Source organism: Mycteria americana, chromosome 2 (genome assembly GCF_035582795.1).
Source record: "Mycteria americana isolate JAX WOST 10 ecotype Jacksonville Zoo and Gardens chromosome 2, USCA_MyAme_1.0, whole genome shotgun sequence".
Classification (NCBI taxonomy): Eukaryota; Metazoa; Chordata; class Aves; order Ciconiiformes; family Ciconiidae; genus Mycteria; species Mycteria americana.
The window spans coordinates 9,436,353-9,463,729 of NC_134366.1; the positions used below are offsets into that span (position 1 = coordinate 9,436,353).

General features: G+C 41.2%; 1 protein-coding gene across 2 annotated transcripts in view; it reads right to left on the reverse strand.

The window, feature by feature from the left end:
• The window catches only part of PAXIP1 (PAX interacting protein 1), a 38,537-nt gene extending 16,187 nt beyond the window's left edge, over positions 1 to 22,350 (reverse strand). The window contains exons 1-8 of one of the 2 annotated variants that reach the window (XM_075492377.1): positions 21,977 to 22,092; positions 16,952 to 17,069; positions 16,167 to 16,301; positions 14,152 to 14,195; positions 9,234 to 9,297; positions 8,105 to 8,218; positions 3,582 to 4,226; positions 12 to 735 (exon numbers count right to left, since the gene is read on the reverse strand). In XM_075492377.1, coding sequence (XP_075348492.1) covers positions 12 to 735; positions 3,582 to 4,226; positions 8,105 to 8,218; positions 9,234 to 9,297; positions 14,152 to 14,195; positions 16,167 to 16,301; positions 16,952 to 16,966 — 1,741 coding nt within the window. In that variant the 5' untranslated portion in view covers positions 16,967 to 17,069; positions 21,977 to 22,092. Of the gene's footprint in view, positions 1 to 11; positions 736 to 3,581; positions 4,227 to 8,104; positions 8,219 to 9,233; positions 9,298 to 14,151; positions 14,196 to 16,166; positions 16,302 to 16,951; positions 17,070 to 21,976 lie in introns of both variants that reach the window. The other variant, XM_075492376.1, reaches the window with a different exon arrangement.
• Between the last annotated feature and the right edge of the window lie 5,027 nt (positions 22,351 to 27,377).

The following is a 27,377-nucleotide window of genomic DNA, read 5'->3' on the forward strand; positions in this document are numbered from 1 at the left end:
TAATTACTAACTCTCCGCTGCTGGATCATGTCCAAAAAGCGGCTGCTGTTGCAGTTGTTGCTGTTGCTGCTGGTGGTGTTGTGGCTGCTGGGCTGCAACTTGATGCTGTAGTGCTTGAGATGTCTGAGTTAAGTGTTGTGTTGCCTGATTCTGCATTTGCTGTTGCTGATGCTGTTGGTGCAATCGCTGTAAGTGCTGCTGCTGCAATTGCTGCTGCTGTATTTGCTGCTGCTGATGTTGCAGCTGTTGTTGTTGCAGATTCTGTTGCTGTAGCTGCTGCAATTGCTGCTGCTGTAGCTGCTGCTGCTGCAACTGATGAAGTTGCTGTTGCAAAGCATGCTGCTGTTGGAATTGGAGCTGTTGCTGAGGACGGTGTAGCTGCTGTTGCGCATGTAACTGCTGCTGTGGAAACTGAAGCTGCTGTTGTGCGAACTGGTGCTGCTGATGAACTTGCTGTTGCTGTTGTGAAAACTGATGAGGCTGTTGCTGCTGGAAAGACTGCTGGGAAATCTGGGGTTGTTGCTGCTGTTGCTGTTGTAGCTGCATAAGTTGTTGAGGTTGAAGGTGTAAAAGAGGATGGTGCTGTTGTTGCTGTGCTTGATGTGACTGCTGTAATAAATGTGTCTCTGGTGTTAGTTTCACTTGACTAAACAGCACCGCATTTGGATGTCCCTGTTGGCTATGATTTACTTGTTGTTCTAAACTTTTTGTAGGTGCTGAAAGTGATTGTAATATCTAGAAAACAAAGATTAGTTTTGTGACCTTTTTGTTATCATTAAGTTTTAAAAATATTTAAAGAACTACTGGGAAAATACAGTTCTCAAAAGAAAAGAACCCTATGCTTAAATACATTGTGAGCTAAACAAAAATCTTTAACTGTTAATAGCAAAATGAAAAGACAGGACTTACACATAGAAAAGCGTGGAGCTATACGTGGCTCCTAATATAAGGCAATGCACATTTTTAGCAAAATTTAAGATTAAAACCCATCCCTGTATTATTGATGATAGCTCCAATAGCATTATGACTATTAAGACTATATTAATAATTACATAGATCAGCTCAATCAACTGTAATATTCATTTTACAATCCTGCTGGCCCGTTAAGTTCAAAGTTTTAGGTCCATAGTCTTATTTTCTTTAACTTAGAAATTGCTAATAATGCTCTACTAATTAGTGCTGTTTGAAACTTAATACCACCTTGCTTTCTTTTGAACCAACTCAGGAATATTTAGCTCTATTTTTTAAACTGAGTCCCAAAATACAAAGAAAAACATTGATCTGCTGAGCACTAATAGTTTCTTGGGGGAAAAAAAAAAAAAAAAAAACAACTAACCAACCCATACCAATAATAGATTTTAGATTTGTAGAGAATGCTGAAATAATCTGGAGTTTGATTTCATTTTTAGATGTATAACTCACTGTTATCAGAAAAGGGAAAGTTAGGCAAATTTCTAATAGATTAGGATTAGTTCTACATATTTATTAAAATATTTTAATATAAACTACTCATTAAAAATTAGAAGGTGCAATACGAAACTCTAGACTCGCCATTCATAAAGTCTTTTAAACATGAAATTAGCTTCGGTGAATCCTGCAAAGCTTGTTTCCTTCACCCACACTATTTCATCACATGCAGTGTAAACTTCAGTGATGTGTGTGTGCAAGAGAGGAATCAAAGCACATCACTAAAACACAAAGCCAATTAACTGTATCCTCTCAATGAGACGTCCATCAACTCTTCATCAGAGGTGGCTCAAGTGTTTTTTGCAATGCACTTCGAAACATCTCAGGTTTCATCTAAGTAATTTTGATGTTGTTGATATAGAATACATTTACAACCACAATTATCAATGCATCACCCATCACTAATGTCTAGACAGCACCACAGTATAAACATTCAACAACTAAAAATAACATACACAAAAAGAATGTTTCCGTGGCTCAGTATGAGGAGAGATCTTCATGCTGCTCTCCACAAGAAGTCCCAAAAGTCAAAATTACAGAAGCTTCAGGACACATATTTCAAAATAAAGGGATAAAACTTTCAAAAGTATCCTAAGGCTATATTCAGAAAGTAACTTTGTATCTACAAAATGCCTTATTATTACAGCTCTTGCCATTCCGCAGAGATCTGAGGTTCAAATTAAACATTAACTTTCCAGGACTGCGCACCAAGACACGGAATCCACCCAAGACTGGTACCCAAGCAGGATACAAAGTACGATTTACCCTAGCCAGAGGGAAGTTATAAGGAAAAAGGTAGAATTGGTATTCCTCCCTCGAGGAAGCAGATTCACAATTCTAAGATGCAAAGCTTTTCTCCACGTGCTGGAGCTAGCACGGCAACCTACACAGCAGCCTGATACGGTACTTGAGAACAGTCCTTGCACACCACAGCCAAGTCCCTAGTCTAACAGACGTTTGGAGAACAAAGTCTAGCCGAAGCACAATACCATCAACTGCCTTGTAGTTCTACAAATATTACTTACAGAAAAATACTTCCACAGGGACACCGCTATAGAGTATTTGATAGTACGATGACTGGGTTGTAGATGTGGTGTTCAGACGTGAAAGCATCAGCCAACTTACCAGCACTGGCCAACCAACCAGGACTTTGGCAGTTCTGCTCAGTCCTTACCCTGAAGTCTCAGTCCTTAAACAATTCAAGGCACTGAGAAGAGGAATCTAAGACCCAGTTTTAAAAGGAAGCCTGCATTTCCATTTCATATTCAGAAGTCATATAGACAACAAAGAACCAACATTTCTCAGTGACTCCACTTTTTGTGTTTAAGTACTAGCTGTAAGCTTCTATATTATTCAGGCACCTTTGAAAGTTTTACCTTCAGATGAACATCCAAATAAATGCACCAGTACAATTATTTAAGTAAAAGATACGTCTAACATTTACCAGCACCTACTTTTCTTCATTCCCTTCCCATTAATATCTTGGAATTTCAATGCTGCAAGTTATTTCAGTGCATGCTCACTCACTTTTTATTTTCTTCTAAAAATAAATCCAATACAAAAGCTGCAATTATTTCAACTATACGAGTGGCATAAGAACTTGTAAGTTAGGACTTCTGCATCATAATCCTGACTATACTATATAACAACTTAATGATGCCCAGCAGAACAACACAGTATAGAACTGAACCTACTGTGAGAACAATCAATTTCACAGTTTTATGTGTTTATCGCACAAATAATTCCTTGCACTGAATAAAAAGCTTGAAGGGTATGAAATCCGGTTTCCTGAACTAGCCAAATAATTCTAAATTAATGAATATTTTTTTGCTCTTAGCAAGAAATCAATACTGAAACTCTAAACCATGCTACAGTTAAACACAGCTTCACTCTTCCAAACATTTTTCCAAATGCATTCTTACTTCTGTGAACCTGCTAGAAATGAAGTTACTTATTATGGGGAGGTTACTAATTTGGCCACACCTCCTAAGTAATACGGAGAACTTTTAATCCTTTGTACATTTAAAGAACAATAAAAGGAAACTGAAGTTCTTGGATACAATAGTTCCTAAAAAAAAGTCCAATATCTTATAAATTAAAAATCCAACACTTACATGCGCTACATTTGATGGTCTATTAATCTGCTGAATATCAGCACTGTTAGTAATATTCCTTAACGTCCGCACGGCTGGACTCCATGTAGCCATCATTTCCTGTCGATCAGAACTTTGGGCACCTTGTACTGAAGCCATTAGATTGCCTCTCATATCCGGAGGCAAAATATTACCTGGCACTGGTGGGACATTGGCACATAAATTAATTAACCCAGAGTCTTTCCCTTGAGGCAACCTACGCTTTGCTGCAGATGCCTGTGGGACTTCAGCTGGTGTCCAATTCAAATTCCTTTCTTGTTTTTCTGGAGAGGAATCTGAAGAATCATCAAACATCAGTTCCCCTTTTGCCTTATCAGCACTAGTAGATTTTGGTGAAAAAACTTGATCACCCAAAGGTGATCCTTCTCGAGAAGATGCTGGGCTTGATAATTTTTCATCAGTACTAGCTTCATTTTGAGAATCTTGTTCTTCATTTTCTGCTTCCTCCTCCTCTTCCTCCTCCTCCTCTTCTTCCTCCTCATATATAATTAAGCGAGGATGATAAGGAGTCTCTTCTTTTTTAGTCTTATCAGCTATAGAATCCAGTACCCAGTCTGGTGTCACAATTTTAATGCTGTCCCGTTTACAAGCACATTCATATTTTTCCTGGGAAAAACAAAAAAAAAAAGAAAAGATTTTATTTAAAGACAAAAAAATCCCAATTAACTTTTTTGAGGGCACGGCTAGAGCATGGAGAGGCAGATCACAAGAGGCTGTCCAATAACAGAAAGTGATCTCTCCCAGAACCAACAGGACAAACTACACTGCTGTGCATAACCACAAGTTCCAAGAGATTAAAAGAAAAACCTCCACGTTGACAATATAAAGGACTCAGGAGGCACAACTGCAGAAGATTAAGTCTTCACTTGCAAAAATACCACTACCCAAATTCTTCTCAAACCCAATCACCAAAGGATTTGAAAATCATGAAATTTAGTTCTGAAAAAGCCTTTAGAACTCCAGCAGCTAAGAACATCACAGTCAATACTAAGATGCAGCTGATTTTTAGGTGGATGTTAAGGCGAGTCTAAATATGGTTTATACTTACATTTTCTCCACTAAAAAAAGTAAAAAACCAAATGAACAAAAAAAACCACCATGAAAAAGCTTTTAGGGAAAAATCAGAATTTCACAATAAAGTAGAGACAAATATTTACAAGGTGATCACTGAAAAAAAATGCATTTCAGCAGGAATACAAATCAGAAACCAGCCGGATATTTCCCATACACCTTCTCAGAAGCTGCAAACTGTAATGTTGCCCTCAACTTGAAAGTTACACTTCTGTCCAAATATTAACTAAATCCATTTCAATGAGAGGTTACAATGCTGACAAAGTAGAAAACTTTATCCCTCCCTCCTTCCTTATCATTTCATCATTTCAAGATATTTACAAATAGTAAAACTTCACTGTTTCCTTTCCTAAGAAACTAGCACAGGATCAGTGCTCTATGTATTCAAGCATCCTCTTTGATGGAAACCCCTCACAAATATCAAGACAGTGGGGGGAAAAAAAAAGAAACAAACCACTTTCTTTAGAAGATTTGAAACTAATTTCAGGATCTAATATTTAAAAGTGATTGAACTGGGATTTTCTTTGTATGTCAAACAATACAAATTAACAACCAGCACATTTAGAGGAAATTAATTTAATTTAATGATTCTCTAGAGTTATTCCCTACAATGAAACTGTCATTCATACACAATAAAGAGATTACGGATGAAACCAAGTTTATTTGCAGATATGAGTTTTCATTCTTTCTTTGTGGTGAGAATTATTAAGAATCTTGTTTTATCATCTTGTTTCTAGTCAAAGCAATCATTTAAGTTTTCACAACTGTCAAAACTGTTCTCATTACAAACTGCTGCAGATTCCCTTGTAGTAGTATGTCAGAGCAGCAGGACTAGAAGCATTTTAAGTAATCATTCTATAAAATTGTTCCCATTCAATGATTATGTAAATTAAACAAGATATTTATTTTATCCTACAGATATGAAAGGCTAATGTGTTTTTTTCAGTTTGACTGGCAAGCTCAAGACAACATCCTTTGCTCTAAAAAGCTTATGATTTAAGGCAACACTTCTTAAATGTGTATCATTGCCTCTTAAAAACACTATTTTAGGTAGCAAAGCTCTTCGTCCAGGCATTACATCTTGTTGTGATGGAGGAAACAACTAGGGTGGTGTTTGGTACACCCTTCCACAACTCTTCCACAGAAGATCATGCACTTAAAAAACCACCAAAACCCCCCCCCTCCCACTCCCCCCCCCCCCCCCCCCCCAAAAACCAAACCCTACAAAGGTTCTTACAGTTTTAAATGAAACAGGGAAGAAAAAGCAAGTATTTCCCATGTCCACACTTCCTCTTCTCCCAATGCCAGCCCATGTTTTATTCTAAAGCACTTTCCTATGTATTGCACGCATAAGTCTATTGTCATCCTACTAGCCACGTTTTTCTATATCTTAGTATTAGACAGTTTATATTAACTCCAAAAGATTAAAAGGGTCACTGGTGGGACAATAATATACTCAATTTGTATAAAACAACATTTCAAACTTGACAAAGTTTTACAGATTTAGGTAAGGAGGTGTATAGAACCTGATCTTAGAGTTACTCACATTCAAATAACTAACCTCTGTGACCCCTCCCACTGACTGGAAATTAAAAAAAATGGTGATGGAAATGTGCTCATGTTATTAAAGGACAAAAAATAAAACACACAAAAACAAAACCAAAAATTTGCTCCATCCACCGCATTAACTAAAAGCATCCAAGCAATCATTTTTAACTGAGCTTAAATTTGTTTGAAGTATTTTCAGTCTCTGAACAAACACACTAAATGAAATACAAATGTATTTCTTCTTCAGGAAGAGGAGCACCTGAACACTTCATGAAGTTTCAGTGAACTATTATAACCAAAGCATTACTAGCATTATAGTAGAAAGGCTATTCTGATGTGCTCAATGCTGCTTTTAGCCATTTATCTAATCTTTCTGATTCAGTTTCTCCCTGATGATGATACCAGATTAGGAGGAGCTGTGGACTCCCTTGAGGGTACAGAAGCCTTACAGAGAGATTTGGATGGACTAGGGAGCTGGGCAATCACCAATTGTATGAAATTTAACAAGAGCAAGTGCCCGATTCTGCACTTGGGACGGGGTAACCCTGGTTATACATAAAAACTGGGGGACGAGAGGCTGGAGAGCAGCCCCATGGAAAGAGATCTGGGGGTCTGGGTTGATGGCAAGTTGAATATGAGTCAACAGTGCGCCCTGGCAGCCAAAAGGGACAACCATGTCCTGGGGTGCATCAAGCACAGCATAGCTAGCCGGTCAAGGAAAGTGATTGACCCACTCTACACTGCACTGGTATGGCCCCACCTTGAGTACAGTGTGCAATTTTGGGCGCCTCAATGTGAGAAGGACATCAAACTACCAGTGTATCCAGAGGAGGGTGACCAAGATGGTGAAAGGTCTTGAGGGCAAGACTTATGAGGAGCAGCTGAGGTCACTTGATTTGTTCAGCTTGGAGAAGAGAAGGCTGAGGGGTGACCCCATTGCAGTCTACAACTTCCTCAAGGGGGGCAGAGGAGGGGGAGGTGCTGATCTCCTCTCTCTGATGACCAGCAATAGGACACGAGGAAATGGAATGAAGCTGCGTCAGAGGAAGTTCAGATTGGACATCAGGAAAAGTTTCTTCACTGAGAGGCTGGAGAGGTCACTGGAACGGGCTCCCCAGGGAAGCGGTCACTGCACCAAGCCTGTCAGAGTTCAAGGAGCATCTGGACAACGCTCTTAGTCATATAGTTGAGTTTAGGTAGTCCTGAGAGGAGCAGGGAGGTGGACTCAATGATCCTTATGGGTCCTTTCCAACGTGAGATACTCTATGATTCTATGATGGGAGTGATCTGAAGTATGACTAGTTTATCAGCAGTTGGACAGGAATGCTGTGTGCTGTTTATCCTACCATCTCTCTTTAAGAGGAAAGACTTGAGGGATTTTGAGAGTTCTCTTTTCTTTAAGAAAAAAAACAACAACAAAGACAAAAATAACCTGTTCCTCCTTCTGCTCTCTTTATTCCTTTCTCCCTCATAACATTGAAGGGCATTTTGTGCAATTTTTCAGTTTTGTCCTTCATTTTTCTTCCCTGATTCTGTATCTACAGATTTACAAATCACAATCACTAATGATTATGCCATGTCAAAATTAGGTTAAGACAAACAGAATAAAGAATAAAATGCTTTACTCGACCAGAAATACAAATACCAATATGAAATTGGACATATTTTGAATTAATCAGGCTTAAAGCCATGCAGAAAATAAATACTAACTGAATAGCTGCAATGCATAATTGTGTTGAATTTAGCTGTTCAAGACTAACAAACAGTCTTAAAAATCCTAACTTCAGGGAGATGGAAAATTTTTGATTATTCAAAAGCAAATGAGAGCTACAAGAAGAAGAATTGTACATGTAATAAACTCTTACCCCCTTTGGCTCAGGCACAATCAAATGAGTACACTTCTTATTGAGGCTCAGCTGGCAATTCCCGCCATAAAACGTAATCAAAGCCCACAGCGTACTTCGGTCTTCAGATGAAACCTAAAAGGAAGGTAAATGAGCCCTTTAGTTCTATGCAACCAGCTGCCTTCTGCTTGAAGAATTTTAGTACAATCCATGACATACCGTTTACAAGTCTGGCTAATGTAGTACCTATCACTTTTAAACACTAAATTAGCATGAAAGTTACAGAGCAAAAATGGTGACAAAGAGATGCAACAACAAAGACATTAAACGATCATTTTTAACCTGCACAGAGAAAAAGAAAACAGTCTTCACTCCTGTAAAACTCAACACTAATATATCACCTTCCACAAGAGAAAAAAGTTAGTGATCAAGCAAACAAGAATTATTTATCTTAGACAACCTGTTTAAATTCATTAAACAGATTTTTAACAAGTAGACCAAATTAATAGCCTGTGTAAACACATGAAGTGTTTATTTCTAACAATTTATGTCACAGCAACGTCCCCCTCCCCTGCCAAGAAAGCCACACGTATTTAAGCCATTACCATTCAGAGTTATTGACAGTATTACAGGAATAATTTGTTAAAAAGTCTAAAGCACATATACGCATATATTCCATTAGCACCTAGGGCCTTATCCTGTCCATCTGTACACACACACTGTTCACCAACAGGCTACTCACAGATCTATAGAGCTAGCTATGAACACCAGCCACTGAAGCATCACCTTTCCACTTACTTTAGTCACTGGCACCCTTAAGGTTTCAGTGCGTATGTAGGTAAAACACATTGACTGAATATTGTGTTAATGCAGAAATAGAAGAATAGGAGCAAAGACTTTATAGTCTAGTGTACTCTGCATTTTAGAATCACCATACAGCTGAATACAAGATAAATTACTGATTGAATGTTCACAGTTTGAAATGTTCATGCCCTCATTTTCAGTGAAAAACTGTTTTAGGTGATAATTCACTTAACGTACAGAAAAAAAGTCATAGTACAACAGAAAGACTGGTATCCCTCCGCAAAAAAACAAAGCATTGCACACATATTGTACATTGGAGCAGACTGAAATATGGTTCACTTCTTACCTGAGAGAGACAGGCAGTGACTCCAAAAAAGATCTGACACGATTCTGGAGAAAAGCCATTTACACTGGAAAGCAGGTGTCAAGGATGCAAAATAATTTAAATGAGAGTTTCCTGAGGGACATTAGGAGGAAATTAAATAGTTTGCATAGTACAGTGTATCTTCTAAGATATTATCAAGTATTTGACCATTCAAAAACTTTTATCTTTAAAAGCATGTTGTCCGTTTCCAATTCAAGTTGAATGTGTCAGGAAAAAATTGAGGTGCAAACTGGATCAGGACACCTCCAATATGATGACTGATTTTGGTAACATTACAAACTTGCCTGTTCCCAGAACATCTCCCTCAGCCCATCTCAGGATGCTAAACACAGCAAGTTTAGCTTATAGGAATCAAGTCATTACCAAGAGCTTCCTTTCATTATCAAGTACTTATCTTCCATGTTTAAAAATACAGGAGAATCTGAAGAAGAAACTTTTGCTACAGTCAGCAACAGACAATACAGAAGGAATACGATGCACAAGAAATTTGATAAAACAAGTCAGACCAAGAAAAGTGTGTTTTTCTAAAATAAAAAGTAATAGCAGACACCTGTAGAAAGTCACAGTGCCTTTTTTGCACACTTATTAAAAAAGATGGCAATCTGGTGGATGACTTCATTTAAAACCAGTAAGAAATAAAAGCACAGTGTTAAAAAAAAAAAAAAGGTTAGAAAGTAATACAGAAGCCAGAGGTTTCAAAAATGGCAAAGTCTGGTAACCAAACAGTAGAATTTTTGGTTGAAGACATCTTTTGGAACCTAACCTGCCCTCTGCCATTTCGCAAAGACTGGAAAAATAGAAAGAGTTTCCTAGCTTACAGCATGGTTATTAAGTCCACAAAAGGCACTGAACAACAAACATATCAAGGGACAAGTTCATATATCAAGAAAAACAGCAAACCAAACAAAGTATTAGACAGATTATCTGCAAACAGTAGTAGGCAAGTCAGTATAAACAAGTATCAAATCTTCTGCAGCTGATTTTTTCCTACTGAGGTGTAACACTGCATTGGAAGCTGGCTAGGCAACAGATGGGGGGGGGGTGTAGGAGCTACTGTGAAACACAAACAGAAAACATCACACTGGGATGTAAAAACAGAAACACAGCCTGAAACTAACACAAAGTTTTCCACCATGCTTTCAAAATTCAACAAGATCTCTGGTAGCAATGCGTATTTGTTTTCAGATGCATGAAAGAGACAGATAAATGAATCAGTATGCACAGTATGCGAAAAAGAGCAGTGAGAATTTCTACAGACCTAGTAAATATAACTTACAAGAGGAAACTGAAAGACCAGAATTGATGTGTTTAAGAAGCTAAGACAACACATCTTCAAACCCTTTAAAGGCTGCCAAATGAAAAGAGAAGTAATTTGTTCTCCCTGTTCAGAGTGTCTCAGATAAATCAAAACAGGGTTAGACTGCAGGACAGTAATGGGGTTAAACTCTAGCAACACAATAGTGAGGCACTGTAAGGTGACTGGGGAGACTATGAAATCTCCACTACAGGAGGGGCTTTGTGAAACAGAAAAGAACAGTTTGACAGAAGTGACCTGGGAAAGACAGACGGACCAGCTGATTTCTGTAACTCCCCTCCCTTTTGTACACTTTCATATGATTTGGTGTTTAAGATACAGGCACACCTTGTTGGAAAAAAGGGCTACAGAAACAGATGTGCATTGTGTTACAAGTACACACGGAGATTTCTGTAATGAAACAAAATTACTTTCCCAGTGATGTTGACAGATGCACCAGCAATACTTAAATTTTGAGACCCAGAAGAGACAACACACAGCAAGCTGACAACAAAGCCCAGAGCACTTTAAAACTTAAGAATAGATTACTGCCATTATCCAGAATACTCCACAAAGTTCAAGTCTGATGAATGTTCTAAATTTCACTGTGTTGCTCAGTATCTCTTTTAGGTAGAGATTCAGTACTGGATCTTTCGAAAGTGTACAGTTGTCTACTCCCTGCCTTAACATCTGCTCCTAACACATAAAGCAGCAACAGCTTGGTATTTAACTTTTAAGAGGTCCATCAGTTTGACTGCAGCTTGTACTCTCTAAAGAATAGGAGTGAAATAGGCCCTCTTAGAACAGTTACAAGCAGCACAACAATAAGGTTCCAAGTAGATCTGGAAAACAAAAAAGAGGGAATGCAACAAAACTCACGTTTTTTTCCCCTCCCAACAACAAAAATTCAGAAGTGCTCTGACCCTCTTTTCATCTGTACAAGACCATGGAAAAATAATCCTTCCTCATTCTTGCTTTTGCTGCAATCAAGAGAATTAAGAAAGAAATCACCAACCCTCTTTATGGCATTATAACTGAGGTTTTCACACATGAAATCCTATCTCCTTCTTCAGGAAGGCTGCTTCCAGATTCATTTTTCAGTTACTTCCCTTCAACTGCAGGTTAGTCAGATTTTGCTAACATCAGTTAGCAGTGAACAGGAGAACACTCTGCCTTCTGAAGTTCCCCCTGATGAAAACAACTTTCACAGTGGAATGTTAAAATGTATTTATAAAAACAGGCAAAATTATTACGCTTCTATATTGCATTAAATCCTTCCATATTAAACCTCACCTTTAACAACTGACAGGCAAATGCCCATCAAATGTACTGGAATTGGTAAAGCAAACATAAAATCCTTAAAGCTCTTATTAGATCCATGTATCTAACTGACAAAAGATGTTTCTAGGACTTGCTTCTTCAGTAAATTCAGTGACAACTTTGAGTATTACATCTCCAAATTAAAACATAAACAAGAGACAAAAATGCAAAATCTCAAACTTCTGCCTAAATAGGGTCCAAAAACAATCAACTGGAAAAAGTAAGCTATCCCTTTTAACTAAATCTTTTTCATTATGGTACTACCTAAAACCCTGACGAAAGGCCGGATGCCACTGCACTAGAAGTCGTAAAGGCTGAAACAGAACACAGTTAAGACTTAACAACCCATTTTAGTGAGCACTATAAGGCTCAAAATAAAATCTAAAAACACCAGGTTCCAAGGACATGAAGTGCTAGAAAGAATGAAGTCAAAGGTCCAAGGACACATTTATTGCTGACAGGTGTACAAAATGTCCTTCTTCCATGCAACCCAAGAATATGATACTACTGAGACCTGGTCTTTTCATTTGGCCATTCCTACATACCCACAATAAAGACTTCTGAGCAATACCCATTTAGGACTACATTCACACATTTATTGCTACAATTTAGTTATGGACTGCATCTCTCAATGGTTTTATCTGTTGATTTCTCTTCTGGGTATGTAGTAACATCAGCTCTTAGAGCATCCCTTTAAAAACCCGTGGTTTCAGACGGAAGACCAATTTTCTAATAGCACAATTTCTCCTTGGGAAAGAACACTGATAATGCAATGCTAGATTACTTAAGCCTGAAAATGCAGCTAATTCCAAGCTATTTTATTATTTTTTCAACCAGTCCTCAGGAACAAGGAGAAGGCTTACAGATGTGTGACATAAGCAACCATACACTCCCATCCTGATGATGAAAGGATGATAAACACATTTATTATTTCCAGATGCAAAACACAAAAATCACCAGCCTAGATCACGGTAGCTCTGCTAATTTGGGTTTTGCCATGTAATGTTTGGTGCATTTCTTCCATTTGGAAGCCAAGTCATTCATGGAAAACTTTCTTCTGCTTAGGTCAGACAACTATCCGTGACTGTGGCAAGTATTTCACACTAACTGCTGAATCCTATCCAACGTGCTGATTATCGTGATCGATATAGCTGCAGAGACCTCACTATATCATTTTATCTGATGAATTCAATGCTTTCTCTTCCTACAGTTCACTCCGAACTGAATTCTCTTGGGGAAGTAGAGAATATACAGGCTATTTCCAAAATAGTCAAGACACAGCAAGATGCAAAGGTACATACCTTGAAATACTGGATATAAAACACAAATTATGAATCACTGAAGCACATTCGGACCTGAATTCCTAATACAAACACCTGGATTCTTGCATCTACCACCTCTTGTTTTCCATTATAGACACGACCACCTGCTAACCTCATTCCAAAATGAGCTCTCATACCTGACAGCATACCTCCCTAGTCCTGGCATTGTTTGTTGTAATCGTCTGCTCGTATCTGTACTGAAATGTATTGCTCTGCTTCAGCTTTTCCATATACAGAATCTTTATCGTGAATGGTCTGAGAAAAACATGCATGAATTTTTTTCTATAATAATAGCCATTGTCACCATTCCTATGATCCAAAGAAAAAATTGAGGGGAACATAAATAAAGATGAAACAGTAATAACTGACAAGAGGAGGAAGGAATATGCCATCCCTATGCAAGAATATATGCTCCAAACAAGTTAAGAAACATAAATCTAGCCAAACATGAACAACAAGGGTCTACCAAAGGCAAGGACAGACTATCCCAAAAATGGGAGTACTAACACTCTCTGTTAATAAAGTGTTATTTATAATACAGTGTTGATATGAGTTATTGCGCATTTATCCCTTACTTAATTCCGCTTCTAGAAAAGGCAGAATAGGCCATTCTACTCTGAACCAACATTTGCCCACTTACTGCACTCCAGCGTTTCTCCTGGATCCTCACAGTTAATTATCAACTTCCAGTTAAAATGTTTTGAGTCCATTTGATGGCAGTTTTCTTGCAAGTGCCTATTAAGCATCCAAAATAGCTGGGGGATCAGGAAAACTGAAGTAAGACAAAGAAGCTCCAAGCACGCTGCAATCTTGGCAAGCAAAACACATCCTATCATTTTAAAAATTTAAGCTGTACATACTTGAAGCAGTCTTTAATCCCTCGATGGTATCTATTTTAACATGTTTCCTACAGAATTGATTCAAATTTGAACTTAAAGGATACGGCAGAAGAGCTCCACAGCGAACAGACAAGATCACCCAGGAAGGCTGAAAAATAAAACCCACAAGACATTAAAAACCTTGGTCTGCGTGTGTGAAATGTGAATTAAATTACCTTCCAAGTTCATTCTATAGTCAGTTTCAATATACATCTCCAAGCTTTGAAAGTCTACGTGTTGCACACAGACGTTGTACTTGGGCCTTTACAAAAAAGACTGTTCTGATTTATTTGTAAGAGTTAATATAAAGACTGCTCAAAGGTTGTGCAGCAATATGGGAGCAAGACCCCTTTCTCTTGTCCTTCTGTTGTGCCAGGGAAACTATTTATTTACAGTATTTATTTATCCTCTCCCTTTTTTCAGTTTTCCGTGCTCTAAAAAAAAATCCCCTACCTTACGCTCATCACCAAGGAGTCAGGAACCATAATGTTATACAGAAAGAAGTTTCTAAACACACAGCGATGAGGGCTGCTAAGCACACAGGTGGCGAATCCTAACTGACAGTATTCTAGGACAGTATTCGCCCCTCTGGGAGAGAGGGAGGTGGTGGACAAGGGAAGAGATGTAGGACAGTGGTCCCAATACAGCATATAAGGAAGAAGGGGGAAAGAGTGGCATTACATTCAGTATGAAATTACTTTTCCTCAAAAAACAAACAAACAAATATATTGTGGTAACTACGTATATGGTGTCCCAAATCTTGCTATTCTCTCTCCCTTAGAAAAAGGCATAAAAAATAATGAACTAAAACCGCCTAATTCATAATTTCTCAATCCTCTGCAAAAAGATTGGGAGATTCTCCTCCCTCAAGTTTTCCTCTTCCTTATTCTCTACGCTTTTTCTCTCGATAACAAGCTACCTTTGCCTCTGACTTCCATTCCCTTAATACTTAGTCTAATCTTCTTGATTACAGATCATGCTGTGAGGTTTTCAGGTCAAACTAGGTGACATTACTGAAAGACTTGTTCTCGTTTGGCAAACAAAAAAGTTTAGCTAGTAGCAGTCATAAAGAAAATTAAATTATTTAAGTAAATGGCATTAGAAAGCAGAAAGCACTGTTACGACACTGATGTCCTTCCTTCACATGAGAATGGCAGCAGTCTTCTTTTTTATAAGATTAAAATTATGCCACAGAACACTTCAGAAAAAGGAACTAAAAATTAATCAGCACACCCACTATAACCATAAGGTCTTTAGCTAAGCACCTTTTATTTTTTTGAATTAATTCACGCTTCTACACCGTCAGGTGAACTCTCATGATATAAGCTATCAAAATTCTCTACTGCCACTTGCAACCATATGGAAAAAATAACCCAAAATCACATACCCAAAGGTATTGGCAGTGAAATACTAGTGGTTTTTCTTCTAATCACTCTCATGACTTGCAGAGTGACAAGTTCACATTTTCAAACACAAAGCCCAGAATCTTTCACTGGAAAAATAACCCAGTATTGCAAGATAGTAAAAAAAATACCGGTAATTCCAGTATGAGTAAGGAAAAAAAAACTGTAAAACTAAAATCAATAGAAAAACATCTATTTTTATACATGTTCCTGTTGTTTAAAATTAGCGTAGTACACATATGCAGAATCAACAAAATCATTTTGCACCTTGCCAATTATATGTGCTTAAAAAAACCCCTCAGCAGTCTACCATTTATTCTAAACTGAGGTTTTCCATTGCCAGAAGCTTGTAAGAACCTTCCCATCAGAAACATTTCTAAAGTACAGCTAATAGGACGCCATCTCACAGATGACTGAAGGAAGAATCTGGAAACAACCAAAACAAAACAGAAAAGAAAAAAAAAGCCCAAACCACTGATAGATACAGAGCAACAAGAGAATGAAGAGAACAGAACTGTAAAAGAAGTCTATCAGTCACGACAAAAGTTTGTGTAACAAGAATAAAAGATTTTTAAAGATATGTTTCATTTGATCATCATCCAAACATGAACATTTTCTGTTATAATAATGAAGTATCCACATCAGTACTTTGACAATATCATGGATGAGTCATTCACCTTTACCACAGGGAGATCAAAAACTTCACGAGATTCTCCAACTTCTGGATTGTCCCCATCTTCTGAAATAATATGTGAAGCCAGTGCATTGTAAGAAACTTCCTTTGCTTTCCCAGCTTTCAGAAGTTGAATAACCTAAAGCCAAAAGAGAACAGGGAGAATTCAACAATTTTTAGTGCCTTTTATTTGAGAAAAATGTTAATGCAAGAACACACTAACACATGAGAGGAATGAATACGACCTCCTCTCTTGGCTGTTCTCCTGTTAAGTGGCTAGCACTCTTTCCGCAGTGGCCAAATACATCCCATTTAAAAGCTGATTACAGATGGTTTACACCTCTGCCATATTTCAATCATACAAGTTGAAGATTTACTTTCCAAAATAATTCAGGCTGGGGCAGAAATCTGGAAAGTGTCAAAATTTTTCCAAAACATATTCCTCAAAATACATCTCAAAGTAATTTTCTCTCAGGCTAGGTAAGAAAACCTTTCTCCTCAGTGTTTGTTTTTGTATATGGTAGCTTTGGAAGCATTTGCATATACTTTAAAAGAAGAGCTTGAATTTTAAAAAAAGGTAACCCAATGGTTACCTTAGAAAAGGTAATACCATGACTGTACACTGCAGTCTTCATAGGAATTCTTCCAGATTTGGCCAGTTATTTACTTAGATAGAGAAAAAAAAGATGTTCATGCGTTTTCTGTAAAGGTTCATTTAACAGCTAAGAAAAGAATTCCACCTTCACCAAACGCATTTGGTTCCAGTATTTCTAGATCCAATCAATATACCTCATCCGAGAGCATATGCGTAAGTCTGAAGAAGCCATCCAGCTGCTTCAAAACAATGCAGCCAGACAGAAGAACCGAGGAGAGAACATGTCTAATACCCCCGTGGTACTAGAAGGATCTGCAAGCAAAAAAAAGTTGTAACCACACCCTTAAGAAGGGAAAACATTCTAACAAAGAGTTGACGTATTGGGAAAAGAAGTGATGGAGGACAAAGACTGGTTTAGAGAAATAAGAAAGAAAAAAAGTAGGACACATGCCCCCTAAGTTACTACCTTGAAGAGCTGGAATTGAAATGTCTCACTCCGTCACTCTGTCCTCAGAAAACGCAAAACATCTCACAACTCACAAAGCACATCTTGTACCTATTTTTGCAAGGCCCATATAGTGGATGTTGATTTAAGAGTTCAGCATTCTCTCAGCTCAATTGTAGAGGTCTTTGTGATGAATCCAGCCCTGCCCCCCAAAAGCAGAACTCACTTTTATTTGAATAAAAGTAACAGAGAAGGTAGTGGGGTGTAGAAGGGAGGAAGAGAAAAATGTTTTAAAACAGTAAGGTCTAGAGTTCAAATGTTAAAAATGCCAATTAAGATTATTCTTTCCTTTTTCCTTTTATTATTTGGAAATGAATAGAGTTTCACTTCGTAATGATTTTGCAGAACCAAACTGGTATGATGTTCATCCTCCAAAACCTGCTAGGGACAGATGGTCTATCCCTCCCTCAAAACCTGCTAGGGACACTCCCTTCGTAACAGGATGCTCTCCTCACAACAGTGAACAGCAGAGAGCAAGGCCCTACATTCATCAAACAAAATATTAAGTAATTGGTCCTTAAGCAATTACTACCTACCCTGTACACTAAACAGGACAGAGAAGGCACTGAAAAAGAGATTATTTCAAAACGTGGCGTCAGGCTCTTATAAAGCATCTATGCTAAGCAGAAAAATAAGGATGGAAAAGTCGCCACTGAGTGAGGAGTCAATTTTGGCATTTCCTGACTGAAGTACTTGACTTTAAAACTTCATTTAAAAAAAAAAAAATCAACTTTTTTCTGCAGTGGATGAATATGTGATATTGTCAAATTACACAAGAATTACTCTAAAATAACCAAGAAAATTGATCACAAGCTTGCTGTTCTTGCCACCACACAGTCAGGAACAGGAGAGAATATTTCCACTTTACGCACCAGTCTCCTAAATCACGGGATACCTTCCTGCATGAAATCCAGATAACTGCAAGGTAATACAAGATGCTATAATTCCAATGGGAAAAGCTAAATGAAAATAAAGCACTTCGGAAAATAGTAGGTATTTAAGAACAGCTCCACCACACAAGCCCCTTGTCTCACACAGCTCTCCCTGAGTTACAAGCCCCATTCAACTGTTTGTTTAAAGGAAGGCTAAAAACAGGAATGAATGTAATGAAAACTGAGCACCCAAATCTGACAGATAGCATGAGAAAGAAGTTACAACTAATGAGCTAGAACTGTGAATTTTTTATAGCAAAACAACGCTGCATTACAGAGTTTGTGCAAAGAAAGAGTCTACTTATGCAAAAAGTTACACTAGTTTCAGGTAGCAAGTTTAAACGCTATAAATACAATAGATAGTAACTTCATATGATTATTTAAAGTAGTACGAAAAAGGCTTTTCCTAATTTAGCTCATGCCAACTTCAAAACTCCTCTCAGAACACACGACTGCTTCAGTTTAAGTAGTGCCTAGACTGAAAAGTTGTATTGGCACAATTAAAGAACTCCACCTATACTAGTATCAAGCATATACCTGTCACTGGAAAACAAAATGCTGAAAAGCCCTAATATGATCATTGTAAAAATCCTGCACTTTAGGTGTTACCTTAAATCCATTAAATGAAATGTAATTTTTTTGAGCATATAAATTTTATCTTTGTTCTCTCCCACTAAAATCTGTGTTGGAAGAAACAAGGGGAAAAGTTCAAAACAAAGAAGTAAGACAATGGGCATTAAAAAAATGAAATAATAATAAAACAATAAGAAAAAACAGAAACCAGATATCCTGCTCAAAGTCCTTATGCTGTATTGCATTACTTTTTATCTCTTACTATATGAAATACTGGTTTTAACTGGTGTTGCCAAAGCATGATGGTTTGGGTTTACATCTTTTAGAAAAGCACGAAAAGCATTTATTAAAAAAAAATAATAGCTGACATCTACTCGTCACCCCCTATAAGGTGTGAGCAGCCAAGTGCACATCCCAATGGAATGGATTTAAAGCTGAAAGCCAGCAGCCCAATTCTCCCTCATTTGCCAAAGAACATCTAGGCACAATTCCAGACTTTTGTTTCCCTTCTAGTTCATGCTGCATATGTTTTAATAGGTAGTGGGTATGCAGTTATCCACCTGAATATATTACTTTTCTTTTTTCTTACTCTTGGATTTGTTTTGATTAGAGTGCTCACTTGTGCTAGGTAGGCCTGTTTTAATATTTATTGAGATAACTGGTTTTCCACGAAACCATTTGGAAACTTACGCTGATCAAAGCGTGCTCCTCCTCAGAAGATGAAGGAGGAAACTTCTTTTCAAAAATCAAGCTAGCATCCATTTGTATATGAAGAAGTAAACAGTGCCAAACACATCTGTATTTTTTGTATTAGTAACGGAACAACATTTCACTATAAGAACTGTTTTTAAAAGCTATTTGTGGAGTTCAATTTAGAATTTCTCCTTCCTGTCTCAGTTCAAAACACAACCGGTAAATACTCCTCTTGTTCGGGTTGTTCCCAGGGTACCACAGAGGGCACCTGCAGAAGGGAGGGCAAGGGCACCCACGAAGAACGGGCCCCAAGCTCAGCACAACACACTTCCTCATTCTGACTCGGCTCTGCAGCCCAACCCAGGCAGGACTCTGCCCTCCGCAGTGCCTCGTGCTCCCAAGGGCTCACCAGCGCAGGCACCAGAGCAGACAGGAGCAAGCCCTGGCCTCCATGTAACACTGTGCCACACCAGCAAGCCATCCCAGAAACCAGAGCACCGGAGGGAACCGTGTTTAAACAGGCCAGCCGAAACAACTCAGATGCACGAGACTTCTCAATTCAGGCATGGCTCATGATGAGAAAGTGGCTCAGCAGCTTCCAGCATGACCTGATCTGGGAAGCAGTGTAACTACTTCTGTGTAGTGCTGTGCCTGACCTTATCAACTCCGCCACAGCCACCTTCGGTGTCTGCCTACAACCCAGAGAAGCCACCCAGAAACAGAGGAGCATTTAGTGTACCTCATTTAGAGCAACTCGAAGCCTTAAGACAATGACACTAACTGCTAAGAATAAAACTTAACATAAGAAAGAAAACTAGCTTAAGACCATGCTCATTTACTCACTCTATGGGAATACCGCTGATTGTCTTGCTATATCAACACATAACTAACTACATGCCTTTTGGGACAGTATTTATATGATAAATTATATACACGAGTTCTATTGGTTTTTTGCACTCATCTTCATACACATAATAATATTGGTGCTATAAGTTTATTTTAAATACAGGAATTGTATTTAAAATATTATTTTAAATACAATTTAAATTGGAGGAATATTTGGAGGAATTGGAGGAATTTTTGGAGGAATATTTGGAGGAATTCTTGCAATTGGAGGAACTGCAGGAATATTCAACCTCTAACACAGTCAAAAATTTTATGTCTAAGGACCTTGGGTTTTTTTTCCCCGCTCTTTAACTATATTCCTAGACTGTATTTTTTTTAGCATATAATCCTATTCCTACAAATAAAAACCATCTCAACAGGTCAGTGCCTACATCTCAACTTCACTTAAAGGCCTACAAGACTCAGTGAATGCCAGGACATGCGATTCAAGGAGCCCAATGCTGAACAAAGATTTGACTGCAGCAACTACCAAAGCAGCCCAGACTTCAGTTTCAGTGTGAAACACGTAGGAATCCGTTCGCACGAAGGTGCTGTCCTAAAGCTAGATATGGTACACTTCAAACGCTTGTCTAATTGGACATGCCACAGAAGCTTCTTTTTTAACCACGTTCACCCAGCGTGACTGGGTGTTATTAACTGTAGGGCCAACTTCGTCATCTAGGGTATGGCCCTAGGCCACAGTAGGCCAACCTTGTCATCCAGGGTATCGCCCTAGGCCAGAGGGCTGGATGGTCATTTGTCAGCACCTTCTGCTCCTCGCCTCCTCTGGATCAGGGCAGAGAACACACAGAGATGACACCTCCAACCACATCAGCACCTCTGTGCACCCAACGGGTCTGGAAGGTCCTGGGGCGGGCACCAGAGCCCCGGGTCTCCTGGGATGTGCCCTCCTGTGGGGCTCACACCCAGGCGGGAGGGGCGGGGAGCGGGCTGGCGGGCACGTCCGTGTGGGGAGGGAAGAGCCAGCCGAGCCGTCCTTCGCGAAGCCTCCCCGCGCCGAGAGCGGCCTGTCACTGTCCCCGTCCTGAATCCGGACGCAGCGCCGGGGCGGGGACGGGCGGGGTTGGGGCTGGGGCTGGGGCTGGCACGGCACAGCACGGCACGGCACGGCGGGACGCCGAGGGCGGGAGGGCCGGCGCGGGCCGCGCGCGGCCCTGCGGAGCGCCCCGCGGCCGGGGCGGGGGAGCGGCAGGCGGAGCCCCTGCCCCGCGCGGCGGCCGGCCCGGCCCGGCCCGGGCTGTAACAGGAAGTCCCTTCGCCCGCCCCTCCTCCGCTCAGGCGGCTACGGGGCCTGCGCGCCGGGGCCGCGGGCTCCCATGGCGGGTGGCGGCGAGCTGGCCCCGGGCACGGCCGTTACCGGCCGCTACCCCGCCCCGCCCCCCCCACCCCCCGTACTCCCTCAGGCGCGCGCGCTCCCCCCGCCCGCCTTCCCCGGGAGGCGGCAGGGCGCGTGCTGCGAAGTAGCGCGTGAGCCTCGAGCCCGCGCGGGAAGCGGCGGGGGGGGGTGGGGAAGGGGGAGAGGAGCTGGACCATGCCACAGTGCCCCCCCCGGGGGGGGGGGGGGCAGGAAGGAGCTGAGGGAAGGGGCGAGGGGGAGGGTGACCCGGTACCTTGGGGTCGATGTCTCCCACCACGAAGAACTTGACATCTTTGAACATCTCCTCCGGGACTTTCAGCTCCTCCTCGTCCGCCGACATGGTCCCGGCCGCCAGCACCGCGCCCCCTCCCCGATATCCCCCGCGCTCACTGTGGAGAGCGGCCGGGGCCCGGGTCTCCCGTCCCCTCCCCCCGCCGAGCCGCCGAACCGCGCGAGCAAGGCGCGCGCTGCGGGACACACCATCCCCCGCCGGGACGCAGGGGAGGTGGAAAGGGGAGGGGAGAGCCGCCCGGGCAAAGCGGCTCCCCCCGCCCGATCAGCCACCCCCGCTGCCGCAGGACAGCGCCCGCTCCTGATCCACGGGCGCTATCTCTGCTCCTCCCCCTCTCTCCGAACCGGACCGGGAGCCAGCATCCGGGTCCGACGCTCCCCCCCGTACGGAACGCAATGGACTCGCCCCGAACGACAGAGGCGGGCAGCGGGGACACCCGCACCCGCCCATCGGCAAACAGGCGAGGGAAGGGGGGAGGGGAGCGCCCCGCCCTCCAGCCCCGCCTCTCAGGGCCGCCCCAGGCCCCGCCCCGCCGCCCCAGGCTCCGCCCCCCGTCCCGCCGCGGGGGCGCCGACGACGATCGCTGCGGGTCCCCTCGGCCGCCGGCGCCCGCTCCTGCCCCGGCTCCGCCTCGCCTCCCCCCGCACCCCGCAGGCGGACACCCCGGCCGGCCCCCACAGGGCCGAGGGGAGCAGGGGGTGACGGCCAGCGGTCCTCCCAGATGGCAGGTTTCAGTGTCCCCCCTCAGTCCTGGTGCCCGAGCTGAGCCTTGCGCGGCTCTGAGGGCCCGAGCGCGGCTGGAGCCGCACTCCTCGTACCCAAAGCCACGGGGAAAGCAAGGAGTCGGGGCCTGTGGTACTCCCATTTTCTTCACTATTCCAGGTTTTCGTCTCTATTCATTGGGGGAAATCTAGCAACAGCCAGCGACTTACCACTGCAAGCAGTGACAGACAATACACTCTACACTGTATACGCTGTACGCAAGTTACAACATTTTGCGGTGTCCAGTTTCAAGCCTTTTTTTCAATTCATCAGGAACCTTTCAGAATCCAATCCTTTCCCAAAAAAAACCACGTTAGCCCTTCCGGCTGGGAGTGTCTGCAAAGCCAATAGGCGTAATACGTATTCCAGCATCCAACTCATTAATGAACATACTGACTACTACCGAAATCAGACATTTTCTCTCAAAAGCCTACTCAAAGCATCCTTCTATGTTGAAAGTAAACCATTCAAACCTAGAGGGGGATGTATGTTACCTAACTTTAGATAATTGATCAGCAAACAGAAATCATCACTTTACCTTCATATAAATTATAGTCAACAGAGAGAAATGAGCACTTTCAGAGCCTGATTCATCTGGCGTATTTTAAACATCTGTGCATTGTCAGATAAATCTTGCCCCTGCACTATGCTTTCCAAAGGAGTTTTGAACCCCTCATAATACTTCTACATGGACAATATTTCCCTCCCATACTTAAGAGCAATGTTACGAGATGGCATCAAAGGGCTTACTCAAATAAAAATACAGGACACCTATTGTTTGCCTCCTAGCTACAAGGCCTGTCACACTTTCCCAGGAGAAAATTGGATTTCTTTAACCTGTTATTCTTGAAACATAGCTGGTGGAGACTATTAATCTGTTTACAAGCAACTTATTATTTATCCAGTATTTTGGGGGGAGTTTAAGTGAAATTTGTAGTATACAAGTTCCTAACTTCCTTCTCGTCCTTTTTCAAGGAAGGTGCTTCATCTGCCTTTCTCCTGGTCTCCTGGATCTCCACATGACATCTACCCCTTGCTACTCCAGCTATGTAAGAAATACCCAACGTATCACCTGTTCTTTTCCTACTACAGAAAGAGATCTTACCCTTTGGTTGCAGGTTTTATTGTATCGCCCCCCAATTACAATTTACTTTTTTAGTGAAAACCAAGGTAAAAAGTCCTTAAACTTTTATATGGTACACTTTTTTTCACAGTACAGGAAAAAAAGTAGAAATACCCATCTCCATTTAAATCTGTTTATCCCTTTCATTCAATAATTCATATTCTCATCTCACTTTCTATCTTTTCTAATAATTCTTGCTAAGGATCGTTTTCTTCTGCCCCAAGTATTTCCTGGACTGTCTTTGAAAAACACTTCTCTGAGCCTTGCCTTCCTTTATAGCCGCTGTCCGGGCCCCCCAAGTCCAGCCCTTGCTTTTTTTGTTCCATAATTTTCACTCCTTCCAACTCCATTTTTGATCCACTTTGACTTCTTCCCACTAAATTAGAACTACTTTGACCACAATCTTCATTCACCTGCAGCAAAATATTTTTCTTATTCTTCTTGATCTATCAGATATCATTAACACTATTGCTTCCCGAGTGTCCTTTCCTTTTGGATTTCAGTGCCTCTGTAATCACCTGCATCTTCCAGCACTGGTAATTCTCACCTCTTTCCTTTCACAAATATCGCTGTCTCTCAGGTTTCCCTTCTTTTGAGTTCTTTTCTCTTCATTATGTCATTCATTACTTGTCTTCATCTTCTTTCTCAGTGTGACTGCTAAATTGCCCCTTCTCACAAGAGTACTTTCCTTATATCTAATCTCATAAGCTATTGCATATTCCCACTCCACACAAAGAAAACCAAAGTGATCTGTCCTCTTGATTTCTCTGCTCAGCCTATTTTCTTTGTTACACTAATGAGTTCCCCTGGACTTCCTATCCTTTAGATTTACCATAGCCACATTATTTTTAGGTTTTTGTACAACTCCAAGATTACAAGTATTTCAAATCAGCCGCTATGCTAATACTGACAAAGAAGCGTAATGCAAACAACCAGCACACTTTGAATGTGATTTTTAATAATAATGTCCCTTCCCAAATCTTCAGCTGAAATTGTGCTATTGCAGCATCAGGTGGGGCCACTTTGGATCTTCTGTTTGTTCAGCTAGTCAAATCAGAAGAACATGAGATACATTTGGTATTTAAATCCCAACAATTTGAAAATTCTCTAAATATATCACATATTAGCAATACAAGGTCAGATTACTGCGTTAAATCACTGAAAATCATTGCAAAAGCAGCTTTCCACAAAAACATACCCATTAATAAGGTGTCAGCCTTAACCAGAATTGTTCTTTTGGACTAATTATGACAAAAATCCAAGAATAAAGTTTAATTCCATCCACAGTATGGAAGTGTAATGCAATGTGAAAAAAAAAAGAGAGGTTAAGAATTAACTAAAATAGCTTTACCAAAAGAAATTGATTTTATAAATTCAGTCCTGGAAAGCAAAAATAAGGTTGTTGGGGCCCTGACCTGGGATGTGGGACATGGACATTTGGGTCTGTCCTCTTCCTGAATGGAGTAAAAGCAACTTCACTAAGGCACAAGGTAGGCATGGCAGCTGGATGCCTACATCCTCTGTAAGTTCTTTAACCACAGAGCTTTTGATAAAAATGGGAAGAATGAGACCCTTGCATCCTCCTTCCACCAAATGAATAAGCCCTGAAAGCAGCTCCTGACAGAGGCCCGCAGCTGTGCCTGGTGAAAGAAGAAGGACTTGGAAAATCTTGCCTGAGCTCAAATAGATGTCAGGTAGGTAACCAGCTGTGCGGCACAGCCAAAGCAAAGGCATTTCTATATGTGCCATGAAACAATGCGCAGCAGCGTGTCCATAGAAACCTTGCCTGGTAGAAGTTTAGACACCTAACAGTTTTAGTGTTAGGTGTCTAAACTCAGAAGTAATTTTGTAATCTCAGTATTGGATTTAGCATCACATAGAGTGGCTGTTGTATTATCAGCAGTGATACTAATCTTCTCACATGGAAGCACCCTTTTTTTATCCACAGTTTTGTTGGCCTCAAGATGACCACTCCCAGGAGAAAAGACTACTCACGAGTCACAAATTCTTCCCCTTAATTATCTTCTAAATAAGCAGTAGAATTAAATTAATTAACTTATTTTTTACGTCTTTATGTATTTCATGAGTCACCTGTCAACAAGTTATTTAAATTCTAGTAATTAGACTATTTCTAACAAAAATTGATAGCTCCAATTTCTGCATTCTGTGTGTGATCTAGTTTATGAACCTGTGCTGGTTTTGGCGGGGATAGAGTTAATTTTCTTCACAGTAGCCAGTATGGGGCTATGGTTTGGATTTGTGCTGAAAACAGTGTTGATCACACAGGGATGTTTTCGTTACTGCTGAGCAGTGCTTACACAGAGTCAAGGCCTTTGCTGCTCCTCACCCCACCCCACCAGCGAGGAGGCTGGGGGTGCACAAGAAGCTGGGAGGGGACACGGCTGGGACAGCTGACCCCAACTGCCCAAAGGGCTATTCCATACCATATGGCGTCATGCTCAGTATATAAAGCTGGGGAAGAAGAAGGAAGGGGAGGACGTTCAGAGTGATGGCGTTTGTCTTCCCAAGTCACTGTTACGCGTGATGGAGCCCTGCTTTCCTGGAGATGGCTGAACACCTGCCTGCCCATGGGAAGGCGTGAAGGAATTCCTTGTTTTGCTTTGCTTGTGTGCACAGCTTTTGCTTTACCTATTAAACTGTCTTTATCTCAACCCCTGAGTTTTCTCCCTTTTACTCTTCTGATTCTCTCCCCCATCCCACCGTGGGGGAGTAAGCGAGCGGCTGGGTGGTGCTTAGTTGCCAGCTGGGGTTAAACCACAACAGAACCATAAGAACGGAAAACTAGATTGAAAAAGTATGTTATTGAACAAGAAAAATATCCCCTGCATTTGCCAGAAATAAATTCTTACAGGTCAGCACACAGAGCTGTCTGACGCTCTGTACCACCAACTGGCGTGGGGCTGCAGCCTCAGGGCTCATATGTCCAGATGCCAGCAACTGGGAAGACTGGGATTGAGGGGCCAGCTACTGGGCAGAATTGAGTGTCTGAGAGCACCTGCTGGATGGACCTACGTTGTATACGTATATATTTTCACTAGTGGGCTTCCATGCTGTCCAGCCAGAGGGAGAGCAGGATAAGGCCATTGGTGCTGTCCATGTTGGTGTGAGTGCTCTGAGTGTGTCTGTGATGTTGTGGCTGGCCATGTATATATATATATGTATGTAGTGTATATGTGTGCTTCTCTGTGTGTGCCAGCTGGGAGTCTGTTCAGCCTCGCTACTGCTTGGACCTGAAGACATGGAGCAGCAGCAGCCTTGTCTCTCTTGGGCTATAGGATCCGGAATGATATATTTTCTTCTAACAGTATTCATTCTCTCCATTCATTTCATCCTCTTTCGGAAGGGTTTGCAGTCTTTCCCTGTCACATCACTGGACTTGTGCCCATCTCGTAACATGGGATGCTCAGTCACATGGTGGGATGCTCGTGTGTCAAGCCAAGCGACTGTTGGTAGGTC